Source organism: Aquarana catesbeiana, linkage group LG08 (genome assembly GCF_042186555.1).
Source record: "Aquarana catesbeiana isolate 2022-GZ linkage group LG08, ASM4218655v1, whole genome shotgun sequence".
Lineage (NCBI taxonomy): Eukaryota > Metazoa > Chordata > Amphibia > Anura > Ranidae > Aquarana > Aquarana catesbeiana.
In genome coordinates this window covers 269,551,510-269,575,169 of record NC_133331.1, presented here as the reverse complement: position 1 = coordinate 269,575,169, position 23,660 = coordinate 269,551,510, and the positions used below count along the sequence as shown (strand labels likewise).

The 23,660-nt window shown below is 41.6% G+C and overlaps 1 protein-coding gene across 1 annotated transcript in view; it reads right to left on the bottom strand.

Annotated features, from left to right (window-relative positions):
- LOC141106470 (uncharacterized) overlaps positions 1-23,660 on the bottom strand; it is a 63,031-nt gene that overhangs the window by 12,734 nt on the left and 26,637 nt on the right. The window contains exons 7-8 of the mRNA XM_073597269.1: positions 8,851-8,922; positions 191-226 (exon numbers count right to left, since the gene is read on the bottom strand). Coding sequence (XP_073453370.1) covers positions 191-226; positions 8,851-8,922 — 108 coding nt within the window. The remainder of the gene's footprint in view (positions 1-190; positions 227-8,850; positions 8,923-23,660) is intronic.

The window sequence follows — 23,660 nt, the reverse complement described above, 5'->3', positions numbered from 1 at the left end:
TGGCCGGGTGGGAAGTGGTTAAAAGACAATAAACATTTTCTGGACTGTCAATAATACCTTGGCATTTCTTATTTGAGATAAGAGACACCGTTTGACTTCATTTCTGTTCATAATGCAGGCAAAAGAATTATAATAGTATGTAATTATGTAAGTAAGGAACTTTCCCTAGCATTAAAAATGGCCTTGTTACCTGGAGCCGCGCTGTCCCCTTTTGGTCCTGGTGGTCCTGTCAGTTATAGAACATATTTTTTGAGACAGTTAGTGAAACAAAATCTATACAGTTATATTTATATCAATGTGTGCCAAAGTAAGTCCAAAATAAACTGTAGCCTACAAATATCTGTTTGTCGAGGATCTTTATTTCAACCGAAGGCTTCTCTCTGTCCATTCATCTTGTTACACATGCATTGTTGTTTGCCTTTAAATAATTTTGTCCTTTCCTCACCCTGTAGCTAGGGGATACTCTATGTAGTTAGTCCCACCTTTCTTCTTCATGCTTATCTTCCATTCACCACATGTACTGTACTCATCTGGAGCTAGACACACACTGTTTTTTGACCTATCTTCATAAGTTTTTGGAATAAAGCACTCTACAATATGAAAGATGCCATTTAGATCAAGTCACTGTCTGCCAAGCTACTGCAACTGTAGGTAAAGCTATCTCACCACAACTGGATCAATTACTGAGATCACAATTTCAATGCTTAAATTGCTTAAGTAGAACAAGCCCCTGTACAAATCATTAGTAAGACCTCATCTGGAATATGTAGCTTAGTTATGGGCACCAATTCTCAAAAAGGATATTGGAGAACTGGAGAGGCACGGGAGAGCTCAGCTATGAGGAAAGATTAGAGGAACTGAGGGATATGATCAACATGTATAAATACATAAGTGAACTATATAGTGAACTTGGGGGGTCATTTACGAAAGGCAAATCCACTTTGTACTACAAGTGCACTTGGAAGTGTAGTTGCTGTAGATCTGGGGGGGGGGGAAATCTGAAATGAGGGGAAGCTCTGCTGATTTTATCATCCAATCATGTGCAAGCTAAAATGTTGTTTTTTTATTTTCCTTGCATGTCCCCCTCAGATCTACAGCGACTGCACTTCCAAGTGCACTTGTAGTGCAAAGTTGATTTGCCTTTCATAAATAACCCCCTTGGTGTAGATTCACCTTCAGATCATTACAGAGGATTACAGAGGATAAGGAGACACTCTTTGCATCTGGAGAAAAAAAATGTAACCTTACGAAAAGGCTTCTTCACAGGAAGAGCTTCGAAAATGTGGAATAGATACCCTCAAGAGCTGGTTCTGGCCAGCTCAGTAGATTCATTTAAAAAGCTGGAGGCATTCTTAAATGCATAAAATATAACTTGGTATTTACAATTATAGGTAATAATAGAAGGGATTGTTGATTCGGGAAAAATCCATTTGCCTTTTTTAAGGGAACAGGAAGGAATATATTATTGGACCAATTGTTTTGCCTTCCTCTGGATCAACTGTGGAATTAGGATTCTGTATATGGAGATTTTCTATTTATGTATTCTATTTATTTATTTGTTATATGTGTTGAACTTAATGGACTTTTTTAAACGTAACTATGTGTAGCACGCTTTAGGTAGGTAGGTACTAGAGTTTTTTTTTTTTTTTTGGTAGATAAGGTAAATTTTGTTTTGATATGGACTGGGCTGGGAGTGGCTCAGGGTAGCAGCTTGTGACTCACAGGCAGCATCACTAAGACCTCCCTCTTCTATATAGAGCTTTCTGGAAAGTACTGTAAAGAGAAGAGAAGGAAAGGTGGAGCTGCCTGGGGTATTCTAAGGAGCCCTAATCAACCCCCAATTTGGATTGGCAGGGGGGCAAGCCTCCTTAAATTTCCAATCTGTCTTCTGGAATCTGGCATCTGGTAAGCAGGTCCTTTGTGCGGTGGTGGTGCCCTATGCATTTAATCACTGGCATAAGTTTGTTTGAAGTTTTACACTACTGCAGGATTCACAACTTGCCATTTACCATCTGGTAAGCAGGTTCTCCGTGAGGTGTCGGGTGCACTATTGATCTTCTCACTTGCAGTTGGCTATATCTCCTTTACGATTTGCACTTATCAATTGTTATCTGGTAAGGAGGCCTTTCGTGTGGCATCCGCGGTTATTTATTTCATAAACACTGGGTGTTTAATTAATGAAATTTTTTTCCTATTCACCGTGTGAGTGTCACTCTTTTCTATTTAATCACCTATTTATTTGTCAGTATTAGGCTATGTTGTCACTTTATTTTTTGGGATAAATATATTTTCGTGGATTCAACGTACATCCCACGTGAGTGTGAATTGCCATACCCCACTGTGACTGATTTACATCAAGGCCCAGGCTGGGTTAAGCCACCTGCCCAATTTGGCTTGCAATCTGGTAAGCATGCCATTCATCAGTTGGGATTATACACACTCTGTTTTGTTTTATCACTGAATATTATTGACTGGACAGTTGGGATTATTTTGGACTCTAATCAGTTTTACCATTACCATAAATGGCTTTCCATGGAGATCAATTTATTTGTGATTTGTATTGAATTTTTCACTGTTTGGATTATTGATTAGGATCTGATTATTTTTCATTAATATTTTTTCACATATAATAATTTTTTAGGACTGCATTTTTATACTAAGCCTCCTTAAATACCTAGGGTCAGCCCAGCTGGGGAGGAGTTGGAGTTGTATAGAGCTGAAAGATGGAATGCTAGGCTGTCAGGGCCTTTGAGGGAGCTCCCCAGTCTGGGGGGGTGACCTTGGGCCCGGGTACGGACGGGACCCTCATACAAACCACAGGGGTGTCCTGGACAGGAGCCACAGGAGGAGCAAAAGAGGACAGCAGGAGAGAACATTGTTGGGCAAGTCTGTTGTCTGTTGTAGGGACTGGCTGGTGGTTGCTCCCCCTCCATCCCCCCCCTTTTTCTTTACTTTTGCTCTCCTTTGCTGCTTGGCCCTTTGGGTCATAACTAATCTCTCTTCTTTTTGAGTAAAACAGTGTTAACTATCAAAAACTGTGCGGGATACAGAGACTTCATAGGCCCTGAAGCCCACGGTCTGGTCTGCACTTTATATGTGGTCGCGTTCGTGGAGATGATCCACTGTATGTTCACTATTGTTGAGGTTTCTATATCACAGTATGCCTTATTTAAATAAAGAATTGAAAAAAAAAAGAAATAGCTATTAGCTAACATGTTTCGCGATCTGTGTATCCGCTTCTTCAGGGCTTGCTTGCTTCGTAACTAGCTCAAGTCAAAATCTGTATTCAAACAGGACATAAATACACATGTAAATGTCTCTGTACATGGAGATGAACACATGGAGACAGTGATACCGCCAACCACAGACGGAGCAGCCCTTGGTCCCTCTTATCCTCTCTGGTGATACAGATGCAACAGTCCTGAAGTATCTTTAAGGTTTTTTGGGAGACCCAATTCCCTGGGTTTGGTGAGACCAACATATTGGTCTTTTTAGCTGGTAAGGAGACAACTTACTCACCTTGGGTGTTCCGCTTCATCGGATAAGGGACTCTTCTTCTCATCACAGTGTTGATCGTAGTATTCACTGGCCATCTTTTCTCTTCCTTTTGCAAGTTTATTGGGACTTATTTTCAATATTTATCACGCATATATTTTACTTATGATCAACAGACTCACAACTTATGCCACTTTAAATATTGCAATTGTGGAGTGTACTGATCCACATCTGAGGATCATCATTGTTATTTTGTTTATGTGCATATCAATTAGCTATATCTGATGTATTTCTATATCACCAGGTGATTTAATTTTCACAACAATAGCATATTTCAAATTTGTCTGCCTTAGTTTTCTGGTTCAGTTTGTTTTCACCTAATTAATATTTTTTGCTTAAAGAATTTAGCGCTGCACTATTTTATATTTTATGATTTTGGGTTTTGTATTGTAGACTCTTGGCGCGGGCTGCTTATACTTTGTTGATTTCTTGATTTATTTAAAATTGTGTTTCAGTAGTTAATTAAGTTTAATTTTAGCGCAGCGTTTGGCCATCTGGCCTTTTTTTTTCCATAGATATAACTCACTATCCCCAAACAAAAAAAAGAGTGGGGAGGGGGAAAAAAGGGAAGAAGGAAATGTACCTCAAAGAAACATCTCGGGACATCCGGATTAAGGGGAGACCAAAAAGATAAACCACACCCTGGACAAGAAGTCGCATGAAGAGCAAAGGAAATGATTCATTCCCTCCATGTATATAAGAAACTATCGTCATAAAAATGCCACTTCTTGTCTGAAAAATATACACATACATGTGTATAAGAAAGGAGGGAAAGTATCCAAAAATTGTTTCAAAAGACTTATGACAAAAATGGAAAGAAAAAAAGAGAAAAAGCCAATAAAGACCACATGCAAAGAAAAAAGCCAATAAAAACCACAAAAAAAAAAAAATATATATATATATATATATATATATATATTTCAAATATCATATTATGGACTTACCTAGATAGACATTGTGCCTATGACTCTCACACGGAGGCCCCCCTGAACAAGGGTGGACCAATAATGGTGGTCATCCAGGGAAAAAAAGTCCAGCATGCGGTACAGTCTGGGTCTCCCAAGGATCTCACACCCTAGCATGTATGTCCCCAGAGCAGTTCACCCCCCTCCTAAATAGGACAAGCCAAACAAGGGGAGGGTCCGCGAGATGCTGGGCGGGTCCGCTCCCCATTGGTCAAAGCAGCAATATGGTCAGTCAAAATTGCGCCAAAAATTTGGCGCTCTATGGACAATGTATGGGATTAATGCACAGGCTAAACATCCAGCTGGGAGGGGAGGAGTGCGCAAAGCGTCATGTCACCGCAGTTTCGTCAGATTTGGCGACCTGTCAGATTTTCCCTGGACAACACCCATTATTGGTCCACCCTTGTTCAGTTGGCCTCCGTGTGAGACTCATAGGCACAGAGTCCATCTAGGTAAGTCCATAATATGATATTTTAATTTTTTTTTTTGTGCTCTTTATTGGCTTTTTCTCTTTTTTTCTTTCCATTTGTCATATGTCTTTCCAAACAATTTTTGGATACTTTCCCTCCTTTCTTTTATGCATGTATGTGTATACTTTTCAGACAAGGAGTGGCTATTCTATAACGATAGTTATATACATGGAGGGAATTAATAATTTCCTTTGGGGAATCTTCCCTGCCTTTGAATATAAGGTTAGTGTTAACACTATAGTCTCTGTGTAGGTGTATCTTACCTGGCTGTTATGTGATTAATCTAATTTGCATTGGTTATACATATTGGCCATTTTTATTATTTTTTCTATTTCCCTCAAACAAGTAGTCCATCTGACCTGTTTTTGATGGTGCTCTTAATGTGACTTCTTGTCCAGGGTGTGGTTTATCTTTTTGGTCTCCCCTTAATCTGGATGTCCCAAGATATTTCTTTAAGGTACATTTCCTTCTTCCCTTTTTCCCCCCTCCGCCCTCTTTTTTCTTTTTGTTTGGGGATAGAGAGTTATATCTATGTACAAAGACATTTACATTTATTGTGTATTTAGGTTCTGTTTGAATACAGATGTTGTTACGGAGCAAGCAAGCCCTGAAGAAGCATATACACAGACCGTGAAACATGTTGGCTAATAGTTATTTCAATGTAACATCCGTACTGTGCTACACTGTATATACAGTGTGGTTTTATTTGTAGGGACATGTATGTCTTTCCCCTTCTGTCTTTTGTCTATATGTGATTTTTCCATGATAACAAAATCCATGTTTTTTTTCCGACGGATGTTGGCTCAAACTTGTCTTGCACATACACGGTCACACAAATGTTGGAATTTCCGAACGTCAAAAACATGGTGACGTACAACACGTACGACGAGCCGAGAAAGATGAAGTTCAATAACCAGTGCGGCTCTTCTGCTTGATTCCAAGCATGCATGGAATTTTGTGCGTCGGAATTGTCTACACATGCTCGGAATTTACAAAAACGGATTCTGTTGTCGGAAAATTTGAGATCCAGCTCTCAAATTTTGTTTTTCGGAAATTCCAACGGAAAATGTCTGATGGAGCCTACACACGGTCAGAATTTCTGTCAACAAGCTCCCATCGAACATTTGTTGTCAGAAATTCCGACCGCGTGTACGCGGCATTAGACTGTGATTATGTAGTCGGTGCTGGGACATGGCTAGGATTTTGTTTGAGAAGTGTTTGAACTTTTTCTTTTTGGAGTACTGTACAGCACCTGTATTTAGGCTTGTAAATAGCACAAGTAAGCACCCTACTGGCTGTCACTATTTCACTGGACTGCTATCTGGGCCTGAAAGCATTGCTCACCCCAGGGAGGAGCATTATGCCTGCTACCTATCCCCAGCTCACGCCACCTTTACTACTTTACCCCTAGGATGAGCCTCCATGAACATGGCCTACATTGCAGGCCTAATTATACCAGCTACAGTAAATATTTTCCTCTCTGTGGTTCTTCCCATTATCAGTTAAATGAGAAAAAAAGTCAACCTTTTGATTTAATTTCATAAATTATATAAATTATTATTCTAAGCATGGAGCGTTCTCCTTGGTGGACAATGTTTCCCGTTACCTGGTATCTTGTTAGCTCCTCTTTCTCCTTTTGCTCCAGCAGGTCCTGAGGTGTGGGGTGCCCCTCAATCATGGTACATGCATTATAATCTACTTGAAATTCATCTTTGACTCACTACGATATTATATACATATCTACACAGATTTTGGTTTACTTGGCCTTGATATTTTAACCTGATGGTTATCCTTCCATGGGACGGCAGGCTATTTTGTGAGATCACTGACCCTTTTCCTTCCATGGACACTGAGTAAACTATACTACATCCATTTTGGATCTGTTTTTAAACTATTTGACTTATCAATTTCAATGTGCCTAATTCTACTGGTCCCAACGAAGCTGATGATCTGCAAAAAGTGTTGACCCTTCTAGAAGACCTTAAGCACAGACTTGTTTGTAATGTACTATATTTAATAGACAAAATTCTTTTACACATATTGTATGTCATTCTATATCTAATTTTGCACACAGGGGTATATTTAAAGTCCCAACACCCATTCCCCCTCCTTGTTACTAAAATTCAGTATTTTATTGTTTGTTTTGGGTTTTGCAATGTTATAATAAAATTCATATTTTTTATACACTCAATGTTTTGCCTGTAAAGTCCTTGGCTACTATTATTGCTGTTTGTATCGGTACCAACTAAGGCTCGGTTCACACTAGGGGCGGCACGACTTGCAGGTCGCCTCACCGAGGCGACCTGCACACGACTGCCAGGGCGACTTGCAAAACGACTTCCGTATAGAAGTCTATGCAAGTCGCCCCAAGTCGCCCCCAAAGTAGTTCAGGAACCTTTTTCTAAGTCGGAGCGACTTGCGTCGCTCCGATTAGAACGGTTCCATTGTACAGAACGGGAGGCGACTTGTCAGGCGACTAGGTCGCCTGACAAGTCGCCCCCGTGTGAACCGGCACTAAGGGGAATGTTCTGAGGCAGGCCAACAATCACAATCCAGGCAATACTAGTGATGGAATACATTTAACCACTTAAGGACCGGAAAAAGGATTTGCTCCCCTTAATGACCACGCCATCTTTTGCGATACGGCATTGCGTTGCTTTAACTGACAATTGTACAGTCGTGTGACGCTGTACCCAAACAAAATGTATGTCCTTTTTTCCTACAAATGGAGCTTACTTTTGGTGGTATTTGATCACCTGCGTTTTTTTTTTGCACTATAAACAAAAAAAGGCTGACAGTTTCGAAAAAGAACAGCAACATTTTTTACTTTTTGCTATAATAAATATATAAATTAAAAAAAAAAATTCTTAATCAGTTTAGGCCAATATGTAGTCTACATATTTTTGGTAAAAAAAAAAAAAAAAAAAAATCGCAATAAACGTATGTTGATTGGTTTGCGCAAAAGTTATAGCCTCTACAAAAAAAGGGGATAGATTTATGGCATTTTTATTATTTATTTATTTTTTACTAGTAATGGCAGCGATCTGCGATTTTTAGCGGGACTGCGACATTGCGGTGGACGGATCGGACACTTTTGATACTTTTTTGGGACCAGTGACATTTATACAGCCATCAGAGCTAAAAAAAAGCCACGGATTACTGTATAGATGTCACTGGCAGGGAAGGGGTTAACACTAGGGGGCGATCAAGGGGTTAAGTGTGTCCTAGGTAGGTGTTTCTAACTGTATGGGGGCTGGGCTGCCTGGAAGAAGAGAAGGAATGCTGTTCCTAATCACTAGGAACAGCAGATCTCTCTCTTCACCCCTGACAGAACGGGATCTGTCTATTTACACTGACAATTCCCTGTTCTGGCTCTCTGTGGAGCGATCACGGGTGACCGTGCACGCACCTGCTACAGCAATTTAAAGAGCCGACGTACAATGATGGCGATTTGCGCAGCCGTGCCAACCTTTCGCAGTAGAACTGCAGCGGCTGGTTGGCAAGTAGTTAAAGTAGACCTATCATCAGATATATTTTGTTATGTTAAGCAGGGGTATAACTATAGATCATGGGAACCAATAGCAAAACCTTGATAGGGCTCCCCTAGCGATCTTTCTAGTGTCATTGATCTTAATATAAAGTATGTCTAAATCAAGGACAGGTAGCAGTAGAGCTGTCAGCATAGTAAGTACGCTATTAGGCACCGGCGCTGTGGGCAGAAATTGTCGGTGAAGAGGGGCATCAGTGCAGGAAATAAACTTTTAAAATAAGTTTTTCTAGCTATTTTGTTAAAATGCAGACCTAAGAACAAAATTGAGTCTTAACTAATAAAGGTACATAAAGAATATGCTCCCTTTTACCTGAAGGCCCACTGTTTCCTCTTTCTCCTTTTGGTCCTGCTGGTCCAGTGGTCCCTGGGGTCCCAGGTGTTCCTAAACAGCCATGTGATACAGTTAATTAAAGTATTAATATTAAAATACCAAATAGAATAATCACCACCTGTGACAATGGTGAGGTCTGATGAGCGTGTGGGGGGAATTGGGAAGTCATCAGGAATACCGTTCCAGCCTAATTTTTCCAAAATTCACAAGTTGCTGATCAAAATGGTCAGATATTTATTTCATGTCTGTGGTGAGCAGCCAGAAAAGCTGATGCATTTGATAATCCACAAACCAGTTTGAAGACGTTTGGTAAATTGCAGTCCAAGCTAGAAGCAAAGAAACGCTGTTGTACACCCCCATTAGCCAAAATCTTCAAAAGTCTCCTAATGAAGTCATGTCATAAATAGCCTGTCCTAAACAGTCCAATGAGCCATACACATCTGCAAGTCTGTGTTTTAAACTAAAACTATATTTTTATACATCTAAAGATCTGTCTGGTTCATACTCAATACCTCCAGTGATAATTCTGTTGCCTTCATAAGAAAAGTGGTTAAGCTTTTTGAGAAGATGCCAATGATTGGGAAGATGCCAGGCCATGCCTGCTGCTATGGAGCTCAGGGTGGATGTCACATTGTCACGGTCAGGTGTCAGGCTCAGAGACAAGTAGTTACAGCAGTATAGAGGTTCCCACTGACCAGCAGGGTAAGTACTGTTGTGGATTAATTAAAGCTTCTCCTATAAGCAAATAATTCCATGCGCTAATAAGCACAATCATAGCTCTCTTGTATAATGCTGGGAAAGCGCGCTTGTTTATCTCCAAGTAACACAGTCAGACGCTGGTATCACGTTGAGCTTAGCAAAATCCTCTCTACCATGATATGCTGCTTTTATTTATACTGTAACCATGAATAACAAAAGAAGGTGGTGGCTTCAGAAAAAGCCAATCAGACAATTGTATTCTTTCAAAAGAACCAATCACACACATGTATATATTCAAATAGAATTCCAGTAGTGACGTGTGCAGATGGTCGTGTGCAGAGCCATGCGACAAGCTTCTTGTGAGACACAAAGTGTCTCACAATTTGAACACTACTTACATGGCTCTGAACACGATCGGGTGCACATTCCCACTGCTACCAATGACGCGAGCCTTACTCTATCATGGCTCAGTGGGCCATGATTTTGTATGGTTATGCTATGGTTCCCATGTACGCAGATCTGTTTGCTAGGAGCGTTAATACAATCGCCATGGGGTGGCCAGTCTCTTGGTGAGGCATAAACGAACATCCCTAAAAGAGCAACCAGATCTGCCATGTCCACGGGAAGGTTTCCGCAGCCAATAGTCTTCCACTAATGTCTGTATGTGCGAATATGTTCGCATGAGCGTATTACAGCAAAACTGACACTGGGGGACATCTGACAACATACATTAATAAAAATGTCCACAACAGTCCCTCCTCTTTGTCACCCCATGTGTCCCTCGATGAATCTTGATGTTCTTCTTACACCTGGAAATGAATCAGTCCTTACAGCCCATATGAGTTCATAACACGGCTTGACTTATAGACTCTGTTCTTCGGGAGGGATGACTTAGAGGAGGACATGAAAGCCAGTCGGTCTGGGATCCTCTGTGTCTTGTACGTGGGTTGGGCTTCGGGGCGTCTCATCTCAGTGAGGAAGATGTGGTCATCTGCTCTGACTCTGTTCACTCGTCCAATCAGGCAACAGTAGCACCTCATCACGGCATATAGAAGGAATAGAAACAAAAACAACATGAGTATATATACCCCTACTTCCTTCAACCATGATCCGCTGAAAAATAAAAAAATCCCCAAAGTTTCCCAGACCCTTAAAATAATTCCAATCTTCACTAGCTATAGCTCTGGCTTTGCCTTGCAGGGATCCTTCCTTATCAATATGGGCCTGAACTTTGTCACTAGTATCCCCGATCCAGGTACAACAATCTTTATCTATGAATTCACAGAAACCTCCCTTAGATGCCAACAGATAATCATGGGGCATCTTTTAATAGAAGGGTCTTGATCTGCCATTCTTACCTTCTCTCGCGCCATCAGATCCTCACAATCGGCCGTGACATAAGATGCTGGGACGAGTTTCACCCGGACACATGAACCTCTTGCATTAGGGGGAATTACCTTATTAGCTGTAGACCAGCATAAGTACCAAACTAAAGTTGAAGCGCATTTGTGGGCTATCTAGTTGTCCCAATACCCAAACTGGCAAGAACCAGTGCTATTGTTAAAACTATGACTAATTTTACCCTCTAGAAATGTATCATTAAGTTCTATTGATAAGTGTCTGTTTGGAGTTTACTTGTTTTTTTCAAAATTCCTCATACTAAACTGAACATCATATATAGCATGTACCACTGTCATTGCTGGGGTACTAAAGCTCGTGGAGATTCAGAGTAGACCCAGCAATTGGTCCTGTTCACTTTCTTAGCTAGTTGGAGAATACACTTTAAACAATAAGTTGGGATGCTTTTCATCATTAGCCTTGCTAAAGTATACTAAACTAAAAAATATAAATAAACAAAGATACTCCTCATTCTTTGCTGTGACTGGCGTGGATCCAGTTGTCTTGTCCCTCAGGCTAACGACCCAGTCACCTGGTTGGAAAGATTGTAAACCGGTTATTGTGTCAAGATCCAGGAGGGACTCATGAACCCTGTGGTGGACCTTTTGAAGTTCACGTTACAGTGCCTGCACCTACCCCATCAGCTGAGAATGTCGACAGCTGCTGAGGAAAGTACAACCCTGTTTTTCGTTGACCTTCAAACAAACCTCTTATGGAGATAACCCAGACATGTGGGAACTCAATGAACCCTTTTTCACTTTTCACCGACTGTGGTCACTGTGTGTGGCTTACCATCTGGGGTGTAATACGTGGAACCATTGGCAAAAAGGTTCTTAGCCTCCTTCACCGGATTGCTGGTTGTTGATTCAAATTCCATCAAAGAAAGACAGTCGTAGAACATGTCATTCTACTAGGTCACAAACTTGGTTAGAATTAGAAAGTATAGTATTGTTGGTTTGAAAATGGTCATTCTTACCTTTATCCCCCCATTTTCTTCCTCATTACAAAACGGAGGAAGAGACGCAAGGTTTAGAATGGTGCAGAAAAAAAAAAATGAGACAATGAAACAGCCTATTATACTTTTACCCTCTTTTAGGCGTGTATATTTATGCATGTGTACAGCTATCTATATACACCTTCAGAAACTCACTTGACCTGAAAAAGATACTTATAAACAAAAGTTATTACTCTATCCTTCATCTAACCTGCAAAGAAAGGCAACCAATACAATATTCCTGTACATTGGTAAATTGTCACTGACATTCCCCAAAACTGACAACAACAAAATCCTCCATAACTCTCAGTTTCACGTTCCTACAAAAATACAACGGCAGCAACGCGTAGGAGGGCGGTGGGTTCTAACATATCGCTACATACAAACACTTAGAAGACTAAAACATGAGACAAACATTTAGATACAAATGTGAGGGAGATATTTCATAGTTTCCAAAACAAAAATAAAAAAAAACTAGACCGAATGCTGCCTTCACTCTTTTAACAAAATAAAAATAAAAAAAAAACAATGGGAAAAACACAAGAGCCACTCGAAAACCTTGCATGGGCCAGCCACACAAAGTTGAAAAACAGGCGTGAGAATTTTAACCACACAAACGTGTACTACACATTCATCAACCCACTCATTACAGATTTCTGAAGCCACAGCTGAGTTACTTCCAAAGTATTTTTATTCTGGAGTCTCGTACCTCCAGACATCAAAAGCACCTTCCAAAAAGGAGTACACCTTACTATACCCTCTGACCATATATGCCAATCTTTAAGGGGTCTAATGGCCTTAACCCCATACCCAGGTTTCAAGTCCTATGCAGCTGTCTGACTGGGGTGCCTGGTTCCCACCCCTGCATGGATGGCCCATTGCCCATACAATTCTAATCGCTTTTTTGGCGGACTCTGCATCCAGAGAACCCTGCGCTTTACTTTCGGAGTGGTTATTGTTTGCGCCTTTATCATCATAACCGGACCCCTGTATGTCTGATTATAATACACGGTCTGACCGGGGCTGCTAATACAATCGTGCACTGGAATTCTGACTATTATACACAGCCCGACTGGTCTCACGATTTACAGCCCTCTAAACGTGTTCGTCAGACAACTACAAAGCACCATTAAATCCTCCACTATTCAAAACAAAATTATGGCTTCTATTTGTATCTAGATGTTATGACAATAACGTGGATGCCTCCTGTTTACTCTCTACCCAAAACTGTATTACAGTATAAAACTTCGCAAAACAACTGGAATTAAATTTTAAAAACCAAAGTGATTTCCATTGTCCTTCCAAACACAAGTCCCTTTGTCCACATGCTTGTTTCAAAAGACCCCAAGCCCCTCCCACCAACTTCCTGCTGCATACATCACATTCTGCAAAGAACTTCCTGTTGTCTACTCAGCTCTAAAAACCAATCTAACTGGTTTATTTACATATCAATGGACAGGAAGGGGGAGGGGAAGCCTGGCCTCCCTGATCTTCATATTATGTCTATCAAGACACTAAAAAAATTCATGGCTACCCCCCCTGGACTTTATAACATCATATAGGAAAATTCAACATCTTTGAAAAACTTTTGTCCAGGAAAGGGTGTGATAAACCCCCCATATTGCAAATGGGAGGGAATCCCCCTCGACTCCCATATCCCCTGGGCAGTCAGACCACAAGTTTTGAGACCGAAATACCACACAACAACAATGCAATTAAAGCCAAAAACTGAAACTCCTACAAAAAGATGGCTCACCCTCACTAAATGCTGAAACTTGGCCCAAAAGCAGAGCAATTCCACCCAAAACCAAAACACAGCAGACAAAAAAGGCAGTTACAACAAATGAAAATCAGGCCATGACAAAATGGTGGAAGAAATCTGGACTACAGCAAAATGGCCGACAAAAGCCGGGCCACGACCACATGGCAGATGACATCTAGACTACACAAAAAGACGACGACAATCGAACTACGACAAAACGGACAACAAAATGGCCGACCTTAACAAATGAAAAAAAAAAAAACAGTCGATGATCCCGCCAAAACCAACACAAACTGAGATTTCTTCACTAGAAAAACGAAATTTCTCCCTACAAAAACTGACCACACAATTGAGACACCAAATGAACACTTAACCATAGACAAACACTTTAGGCTACATCAACTAGGGCCCATAGGAGGCCTAAAACACAGGCTGTCCAACCAAACAACACATTCAAAAACGCCAAAATTACATCCTTAACTCTGGCATCAGCTTCCACAGGAACAAGACATTGAGAAATACAAACAGCGATGGTTGCATGCATGATCTTTTCATCTCAAAACAATAGAGCTCCCCCATGCTATTGTCCAGACACCTGAGACCATCCACAGGGTATAGCCCTTTCAAACAGCTCCTATTTTAAGTGATGTCCCAGCAATGCATGGTTGCCCTTCCTCCCTCCGCCACATAGCCACTTGAATATGCGGCAGCCTTTAAAAAAAAAAAAAAAAAAAAAACAACTTCCTACAAAGTCATTTCAAAACAACTTCAAACCAAACCTTTTCTAAATGACATCAAAGTTCACTAAACCATTTGTAGGTGAAAAATATTGATACATTTATGGGGACATGTGTCTTGCATTAGTTAAACAATATACACAACTACACAAATTTACATACACAATCAGTAAACAAGCCAAAGGTCGATAACAAGTGATTGCAGGTTGCGATCAGATGGAAGTGTGGTTGAGGAACAAGCCAAAGGTTGATAACAAAAGGTAGTTGAGACAAGAACAGCTGCAGGTATGCAAAGGAGCAAAATATCGCCTGGATAAAGCACAATAATCTGGCAAACAGGAAGTGCAGAGACATGGCTTAAATCAGGAAGTTCATGGGAGGAACAAAGAGTTCAAGGTTCACCAGAAAAAAAGAGACAAGGTAAGATTGTCCTAAGAGATCAGACAGGAAGCTGCTCAGCATCTCAGGTGGCATAGTGAGAAGAGCCACAGCCAGATGTTACAGAAGTCGCAGGTTCAGATCCAGAACCTGACACACATGTAACATTTCAAAACACGTTTTATGAACCAATGTCCACTTTTTGTAGAATTTATAATATTCTGCTTGTACAAGGGAAGTCACAACATTTCTCTTTTGTTTTCCTGAAGAAGTGGACTTTGATTCACAAAACACATTGGGGAGTCTTCAACAAAGTATTGTTTTTAAATAGAATATATGGAGTCCACCCCCCGGGCCCCATAGCAGCCGGCGTGATTGGCTATGGCTCTAATTACTTTACACCACTGGCTAACACTACTCAGTCCTCACAAAACCTATGTGTTGACAGCCCATAACATAAGAGGAGCTGACTGCATAGCTGGAACGTCAGGGTCATTAAAAGGATAAAATACAGAGAAATGCGCATGTGTTTTTTTTTTTTTTGGTATAAATTCTTTATTTTCCCAGAAATCATGTTACAATTTACAGAAACAAGCATCTCACCAATATAGCATCACTTCTATTATAACGCCTGCCCATCTCCTAGCCAGTACAATTTACTATTACAGTTATTGCCAGGATACATTATCTTAAGCACATAATAATTCATCACTTTGTTTGTAGTCAATAGAGAACAACACAATTTCTCTTTTTCTTTAACCATGGGGATCCCAGGTTAACATTAAGAGATAACAAAACCAAAAGAAGTACAGACAAAACCAGAGAAAAAGAAAAAACGAGACAGAAAAAGAGGAGGAGAAAAAAAACAAAAAAAAGTCCCCCTCTCCTTTTTTTTCTCTTCTCCCCCCCTCCCCCAAACCGACATCGCAACCACCCATACCTCCCTTTATTCGGTACCTTCATCACAGAGCCATTTAGTGGATCACTTACTACTGAGAGGTTAGGAAAATCTGTTCCCTGTAAGCAAGGTAAGGGGCCCAGATCTTCCGATATTTCTCATCTTGCTCTTTCAACGTCATAAGCATTCCCAAAATATATGTAACATAGTGCCCTCCAACTCCTGACACCACCAGCACACATTTGATACCTGCGGAAATATCCGATGCAATACTGCCGGTGTTTTGTACCATCTGGTAAGGATTGTATATCCTCCTTCCTGATACCTACTTGCCAAGGATGCCTTGTGTGCAAACAGTAAAATCCTATCCTTCTGAACTTGAGAGAATGTAACCCCCAGATCTCTTTCCCATGCTTGTAGGAAGGCAAGTTCTTGTGGGGCTTCCAATCCAATCAGTGAGGCATAGAGATATGAGTATCCCAGTGGTCCCCCCGTTAAGCATATCTGCTCAAACATAGAGGGTGTCCATACTGCAGTATATGTAGTTGACATAGAACGAAGAAAAGCACTGAGCTGTGTCTGCCAAAGAAAATCTAGATCTAGTGCAAAATCACGTTCGATCTCCCTGCTTGTCATCAGGCGATTGTCTACTGAAAAATGTGTGAGCCTACTTTTACCCCATCGCCACAAAGTACTAAAGCATGGATCTGTTAAACCCGGCTAAAAGGTCGGAGTGCCCAAAAGTGGAATCATAGGGCTCGGGTCAGTATTTTTAAAGATCTTTTTAGTAGATCGTAAGGTGGCACCCACCGTTGGGTGTCTCCTCACGGCCTGTGGGATGTCTGCCTTCAGAAGCCATATAAGCCCCTCTAAGGGTAAATCAATCGTCACTTGTTCCATATGGACCCATGGTTTCTTCTTTTGAATCACACACCAGTCCACTACCCATGCCAGATGCGAGGCTTCCTGATATTTAACCGGGTCTGAGAATCCAATCCCTCCTTTTTCCTTAGGGAGCGTCAGGATAGCCCTGCGCACCCTTGCTGGTTTCCCGGCCCAGACAAACCTCAGAAATCTTGATCGGAGATCTTTCAGAAAGCCTGGGGAGATCTTAGTAGGTAAGGTCTGCAGTAAATACAAAAGCCTTGGCATCACATTTATCTTTATATTTGTCCTACCAAACCATGTAAAGACCTCCCTACCCCAACGCTGAAAATCAAGTTTAAACTGTCTTGCCATCAGGGCAAAATTAAGTTTGAATATCCTATTTCATTATTTGGTATTTTGGCCCCTAGGTAACATATATGGGAGTCTGTCCATCTTAAGTCGAATTGAGTGGTTATCTGATGTTGCAGGGGCGCATTCATCTCCACCTCCATCGCCTCTGATTTACTATAATTCACCTTAAAATTAGACAGTGCACCATATGTGTGAAACTCCATCAGCAGGGATGGGAGGTATATGATTGGAGAGGTTATAAAAAAAATCAAATCATCAGCGTAATCGGCAAGCTTATGTTCCTCACCTTTTGTTGTGATACCCCTGATATTTGGATTGGCACAGACAGTTCTTAAAAAGGGTTCTATCATAAGAATAAAGATGATGGGTGAAAGTGGGCAACCCTGGCGCGTGCCATTACGTATGGAAAAGGGATCTGATATTCTGTCATTGATTTTGACCCCGGCACCCAGTGCAGAATGTAGCCTTTTAAACCAGCTCTGCATCCCATTCCCCAAACCTATATGTTGTAACGTGGCTTTCAAAAATATCCAATCCACTCTATCAAATGCTTTCTCTGCATCCACGGATATAAGCACTAGGGGTTTATGATAACTTTGGTATAAATGTATAGCACTCAGGACTTGCTGTGTATTCTCTTTGCCTTCTCTATTAGTAGTAAAAACCACTTGATCGGGATGTATTAATGAGGTAATATGACTTAATAATCTGGTGGCGAGAATTTTCGTAAGAATCTTAAGGTCCACATTTAACAGGGAGATAAATAGCTAGGACACTGGGAAGGGTCTTTCCCCTCTTTGGGGATTACTGTTATAGTGAGGCAAAAAAAGTATTTAGTCAGCCACCAATTGTGCAAGTTCTCCCACTTAAAAAGATGAGAGAGGCCTGTAATTGTCATCATAGGTATACCTCAACTATGAGAGACAAAATGTGGAAACAAATCCAGACAATCACATTGTCTGATTTTTGAAAGAATTTATTTGCAAATTATGGTGGAAAATAAGTATTTGGTCACCTACAAACAAGCAAGATTTCTGGCTCTCACAGACTTGTATCTTCTTCTTTAAGAGTCTCCTCTGTCCTCCACTCCTTACCCGTATTAATGGCACCTGTTTGAACTTGTTATCAGTATAAAAGACACCTGTCCACAAGCTCAGTCACACTCCACACTCCACTATGGTGAAGACTAAGGATGAGCTCCGGCGTGTTCGCATGGCGCACGTGCCGAGCCCGCCAGGAAGTCGGCACGGCGCAGCGCTAATCACAGGCAGGGAGACATTTCCCGATCTCTGCAGCCGCACATCGGGAAATGTCTCACTGCTTGTGATTAGCGCTGCCCCGTGCCGACTTCCTGGCGGGCTCGGCACGTGCGCCATGCGAACACGCCGGAGCTCATCCCTAGTGAAGACCAAAGAGCTGTCAAAGGACACCAGAAACAAAATTGTAGACCTGCACTAGGGTGGGAAGACTGAATCTGCAATAGGCAAGCAGCTTGATGTGAAGAAATCAAGTGTGGGAGCAATAATTAGAAAATGGAAGACATACAAGACCACTGATAATCTCTCTTGATCTGGGGCTCCACGCAAGATCTCACCCCGTGGGGTCAAAATGATCACAAGAACGGTGAGCAAAAATCCCAGAACCACACGGGGGGGGCCTAGTGAATGAACTGCAGAGAGCTGGAACCAACGTAACAAAGGCTACCATCAGTAACACACTACGCCGCCAGGGACTCAGATCCTGCAGCCAGACGTGTCCCCCTGCTTAAGCCAGTACATGTCCAGGCCCATCTGAAGTTTGCTAGAGAGCATTTGGATGATCCAGAAGAGGATTGGGAGAATGTCATATGGTCAGATGAAACCAAAGTAGAACTGTTTGGTAGAAACACAACTCGTCGTGTTTGGAGGAGAGAGAATGCTGAGTTGCAACCAAAGAACACCATACCTACTGTGAAGCATAGGGGTGGCAACATCATGCTTTGGGGCTGTTTCTCTGCAAAGGGAACAGGACGACTGATCCGTGTGCATGAAAGAATGAATAGGGCCATGTATCGTGTGACTTTGAGTGCAAACCTCCTCCCATCAGCAAGGGCATTGAAGATGAAACGTGGCTGGGTCTTTCAGCATGACAATGATCCCAAACACACCGCCCGGGCAACAAGGGTGTGGCTTCGTAAGAAGCATTTCAAGGTCCTGGAGTGGCCTAACCAGTCTCCAGATCTCAACCCCATAGAAAACCTTTGGAGGGAGTTGAAAGTCCGTGTTGCCCAGCGATAGCCCCAAAACATCACTGCTCTGGAGGAGATCTGTATGGAGGAATGGGCCAACATACCAGCAACAGTGTGTGACAACCTTGTGAAGACTTACAGAAAACGTTTGACCTCTGTCATTGCCAAAAAAGTATATATAACAAAGTATTGAGATGAACTTTTGATATTGACCAAATACTTATTTTCCACCATAATTTGCAAATAAATTCTTTCCAAATCAGACAATGTGATTGTCTGGATTTGTTTCCACATTTTGTCTCTCATAGTTGAGGTATACCTATGATGACAATTACAGGCCTCTCTCATCTTTTTAAGTGGGAGAACTTGCACAATTGGTGGCTGACTAAATACTTTTTTGCCCCACTGTATATGAGCTAATAATGTTTCCGCCGGTTCTGTCTGCCCATCGTGTAGTGAGTTAAAGTGGTTGTAAACCCTCCACTACAACTTAATCTCTTTTAAATCTATATAGCACAGGCAGCTGATCACTGCCTGTGAAAATGCACTCACTGTTTTGGTTTCCATAGTAATCGTCCTGCAATGTTCAGTGACGTCAGCCGCGATTGCGCACTAGGTATAGGTACATTGTTTAACGGCATACTGTGTGTGCCGTTTTGGTCTGCTCTGCATGCCGGGTCATTAGCATTCTCTATCTTCCTCTTAGAACGGCACAGAGGGAAGTGTCGCGATGCTTCTCACCCTTTGATTTGCCTTCAGCTATGGGTTCGCTCTGTTGCCGTAGTAACGGCAATCCAGATATAGGCTTGGTTTCGACGCTGCGGCGCATGCGTAAGATTTGTAAAGGCAATCATAGTAAGGGCAGAAATGATGTCCTGGATTGATTCAAGGAACAGCAGTAGAAATGGCACGGCCAATACCCGGAAGAGAAGATAATCTAAATAAGATAAAAAAGGTATTTCCTAACCTCGTTATTTGCCAATATATAAGTGTTTTCATTTGCAATACTTAGCAGTATATATAGATTGAAAAAAAAAGAAAAATCGTCCGGGGTTTACTCCCTCTTTAAAGGCTGCTATAAATCTGTGCTAATTTATCAGAAAAAGTCTTGTAGTAAGACCAGGAGCCTTACCTGATTTCAAGGCTCCTAAAACATTGCAATTGTAATTGGTACATCCAAATCCCTGGCTATCTCATCAGGCACCCTGGGCATTCCTGACGCTTGGAGATATTCCCTTGCAGCCTCCCATCTACTGTGCGAAGTTGATGACGAAGATAGACATGTGCATGTGTTGTTGAGATTTACTGCGTGTGTTGTATTTTTTTTATTTTGTCCTACAATACAATTTAAATAAAGTAGCCATAATAGCCCTATTTACATTAGTTCACCTTATATGAGCCCCCCTTAAATGTGGTTGCCAAATGGTCAATACTATAGACTTAAGAATAGCCCCCACTTACCATATTGCCCTAATATAAGCTCCCATAAACATCTATTTTTAGTGGCCTATATTGGAGACATAGCCCCTTTACCATATTACTTACAGTATAATACAAGTCCCAATACACCTAGGCATTCCATGGCCCATGTAGAAAACCTTATACCTATTTTGATTCAGCTCTGGCACATTTATTCCTCTATTTGTTTCCTCTTTGTATCAGTAAAATGTGAATAAGAAAACCAAGTCATCCTTTTCATTTAAATTCATGTAAAATTATACAAGTTATTAAATGATTAATGAAAGCACATAGCATTCTTTTTACCCGGCGACCCACTGGCTCCTTTTGCTCCAGCTGGTCCACAAATTCCTTGTATTCCAGGAGGACCTGATTAGTCATGAAAATAACAGCTAAAGTTTAATCTTCTTATTTTTTTGCCTTCCTTTCCCCCTCCCTGCATCCTCATCAACATGGTAATGATATTATTAAATTAAACCTTTCTGTTGTCTTTGCATAAATGATTTTAGATCCAGTGATCTAATCACTGTATCTCTCTGCTCTTCTCTAGGCAATGCAGTCAGATCATGGCTGGTGGGAGGAGCTGTTAGAGTGCTGTAATAACTTCCTGACAACATCACAGCACCAGTGGTGGTTAGTTCTCAAATTTAATTTCTTGGGGGGGGGGGGGGGGTGTGGCCCGTGGCCCCGACCCAGCCAGTCAGTCTAGACAGCCATCCGATCAGCAAGCCATCTGACCACCACCAAAACCCCCCTACCACCCCCCCTCCTTTGTTATATTGCAGCCATTTGCTAAAATCATTTAAGTTTATTTTTTTTTCCTCATTAGTGTACACACAGCACCCCATATTGACAGAAAAACACAGAATTGTTGACATTTTTGCAGATTTATTAAAAAAGAAAAACTGAAATATCACATGGTCCTAAGTATTCAGACCCTTTGCTCAGTATTTAGTAGAAGCACCCTTTTGATCTAATACAGCCATGAGTCTTTTTGGGAAAGATGCAACAAGTTTTTCACACCTGGATTTGGGGATCCTCTGCCATTCCTCCTTGCAGATCCTCTCCAGTTCTGTCAGGTTGGATGGTAAACATTGGTGGACAGCCATTTTTAGGTCTCTCCAGAGATGCTCAATTAGGTTTAAGTCAGGGCTCTGGCTGGGCCATTCAAGAACAGTCACGGAGTTGTTGTGAAGCCACTCCTTCGTTATTTTAGCTGTGTACTTAGGGTCATTGTCTTGTTGGAAGGTAAACCTTCGGCCCAGTCTGAGGTCCTGAACACTCTGGAGAAGGTTTTCGTCCAGGATATCCCTGTACTTGGCCACATTCATCTTCCCCTCAATTGCAACCAGTCGTCTTGTCCCTGCAGCTGAAAAACACCCCCACAGCATGATGCTGCCACCACCATGCTTCACTGTTGGGCCTGTATTGGACAGGGGATGAGCAGTGCCTGGTTTTCTCCACACATACCGCTTAGAATTAAGGCCAGAAAGTTCTATCTTGGACTCATCAGACCAGAGAATCTTTTTTCTCACCATCTTGGAGTCCTTTAGGTATTTTTTAGCAAACTCCATGCGGGCTTTCATGTGTCTTGCACTGAGGGGAGGCTTCCGTCGGGCCACTCTGCCATAAAGCCCCAACTGGTGGAGGGCTGCAGTGATGGTTGACTTTCTACAACTTTCTCCCATCTCCCGACTGCATCTCTGGAGCTCAGCCACAGTGATCTTTGGGTTCTTCTTTACCTCTCTCACCAAGGCTCTTCTCCCCCGATAGCACAGTTTGGCCGGATGGCCAGCTCTAGGAAGGGTTCTGGCCATCCCAGACGTCTTCCATTTAAGGATTATGGAGGCCACTGTGCTCTTAGGAACCTTAAGTGCAGCGGAAATTTTTTTGTAACCATGGCCAGATCTGTGCCTTGCCACAATTCTGTCTCTGAGCTCTTCAGGCAGTTTCTTTGACCTCATGATTCTCATTTGCTCTGACATGCACTGTGAGCTGTAAGGTCTTATATAGACAGGTGTGTGGCTTTCCTAATCAAGTCCAATCAGTATAATCAAACACAGCTGGACTCAAATGAAGGTGTAGAACCATCTCAAGGATGATCAGAAGAAATAGACAGCACCTGAGTTAAATATATGAGTGTTACAGCAAAGGGTCTGAATACTTAGGACCATGTGATATTTCAGTTTTTCTTTTTTAATAAATCTGCAAAAATATCAACAATTCTGTGTTTTTCTGTCAATATGGGGTGCTGTGTGTACATTAATGAGGAAAAAAATGAACTTAAATGATTTTAGCAAATGGCTGCAATATAACAAAGAGTGAAAAATTTAAGGGGGTCTGAATACTTTCCGTCCCCACTGTAGATTAGGGGCCGGATGCATGGATTAGTGGGGGCGGCAAACGGGAGCCCTGCAGGAGCGGCTGCCACTGCACAGCACCTTGCTTCAGTACTGCTTTCAAGAGTCTCTTGATGCTAGCAGTGGGCTGGCTCTTGGGAGGGGTTATGCAAATATCAAACTGCCTCGATTGAGTGGATGTGTGAGTTAGGGACCTTAGATTGTAAGCTCCTTGAGGGTAGGGACTGATGTGAATGTACAATGTATATGTGAAGCGCTGCGTAAATTGACGGCGATATATAAGTACCTGAAATAAATAAATAAAAAAAAAATATGTCAGTCTGAAGGAAAGGGCATTACTAGGCAGACTGTAGAGGACTTGCCTTTCCTCATAGCTATCCAAGCTCTGAGGAATAGCAAAGTCCTCAAAACCAGTCAGCCTGCTGAACTTCTGCAATGTGACCTGTTATTTGACATACTGTATCGTGGATCAAGCTGCTGTGTTTATATGACAAGCTGTTACGCATTTTTTGATTTGTGAGTATAATACTTACCATTTTTTACACATTAAAGATTATTGTTGAGGATAATGCACTGGGCTGGTGCGTTTTGTGTTTTATGGTTTCAGCAAACATGAAGGTTTCATCTCACTGGTTCCAG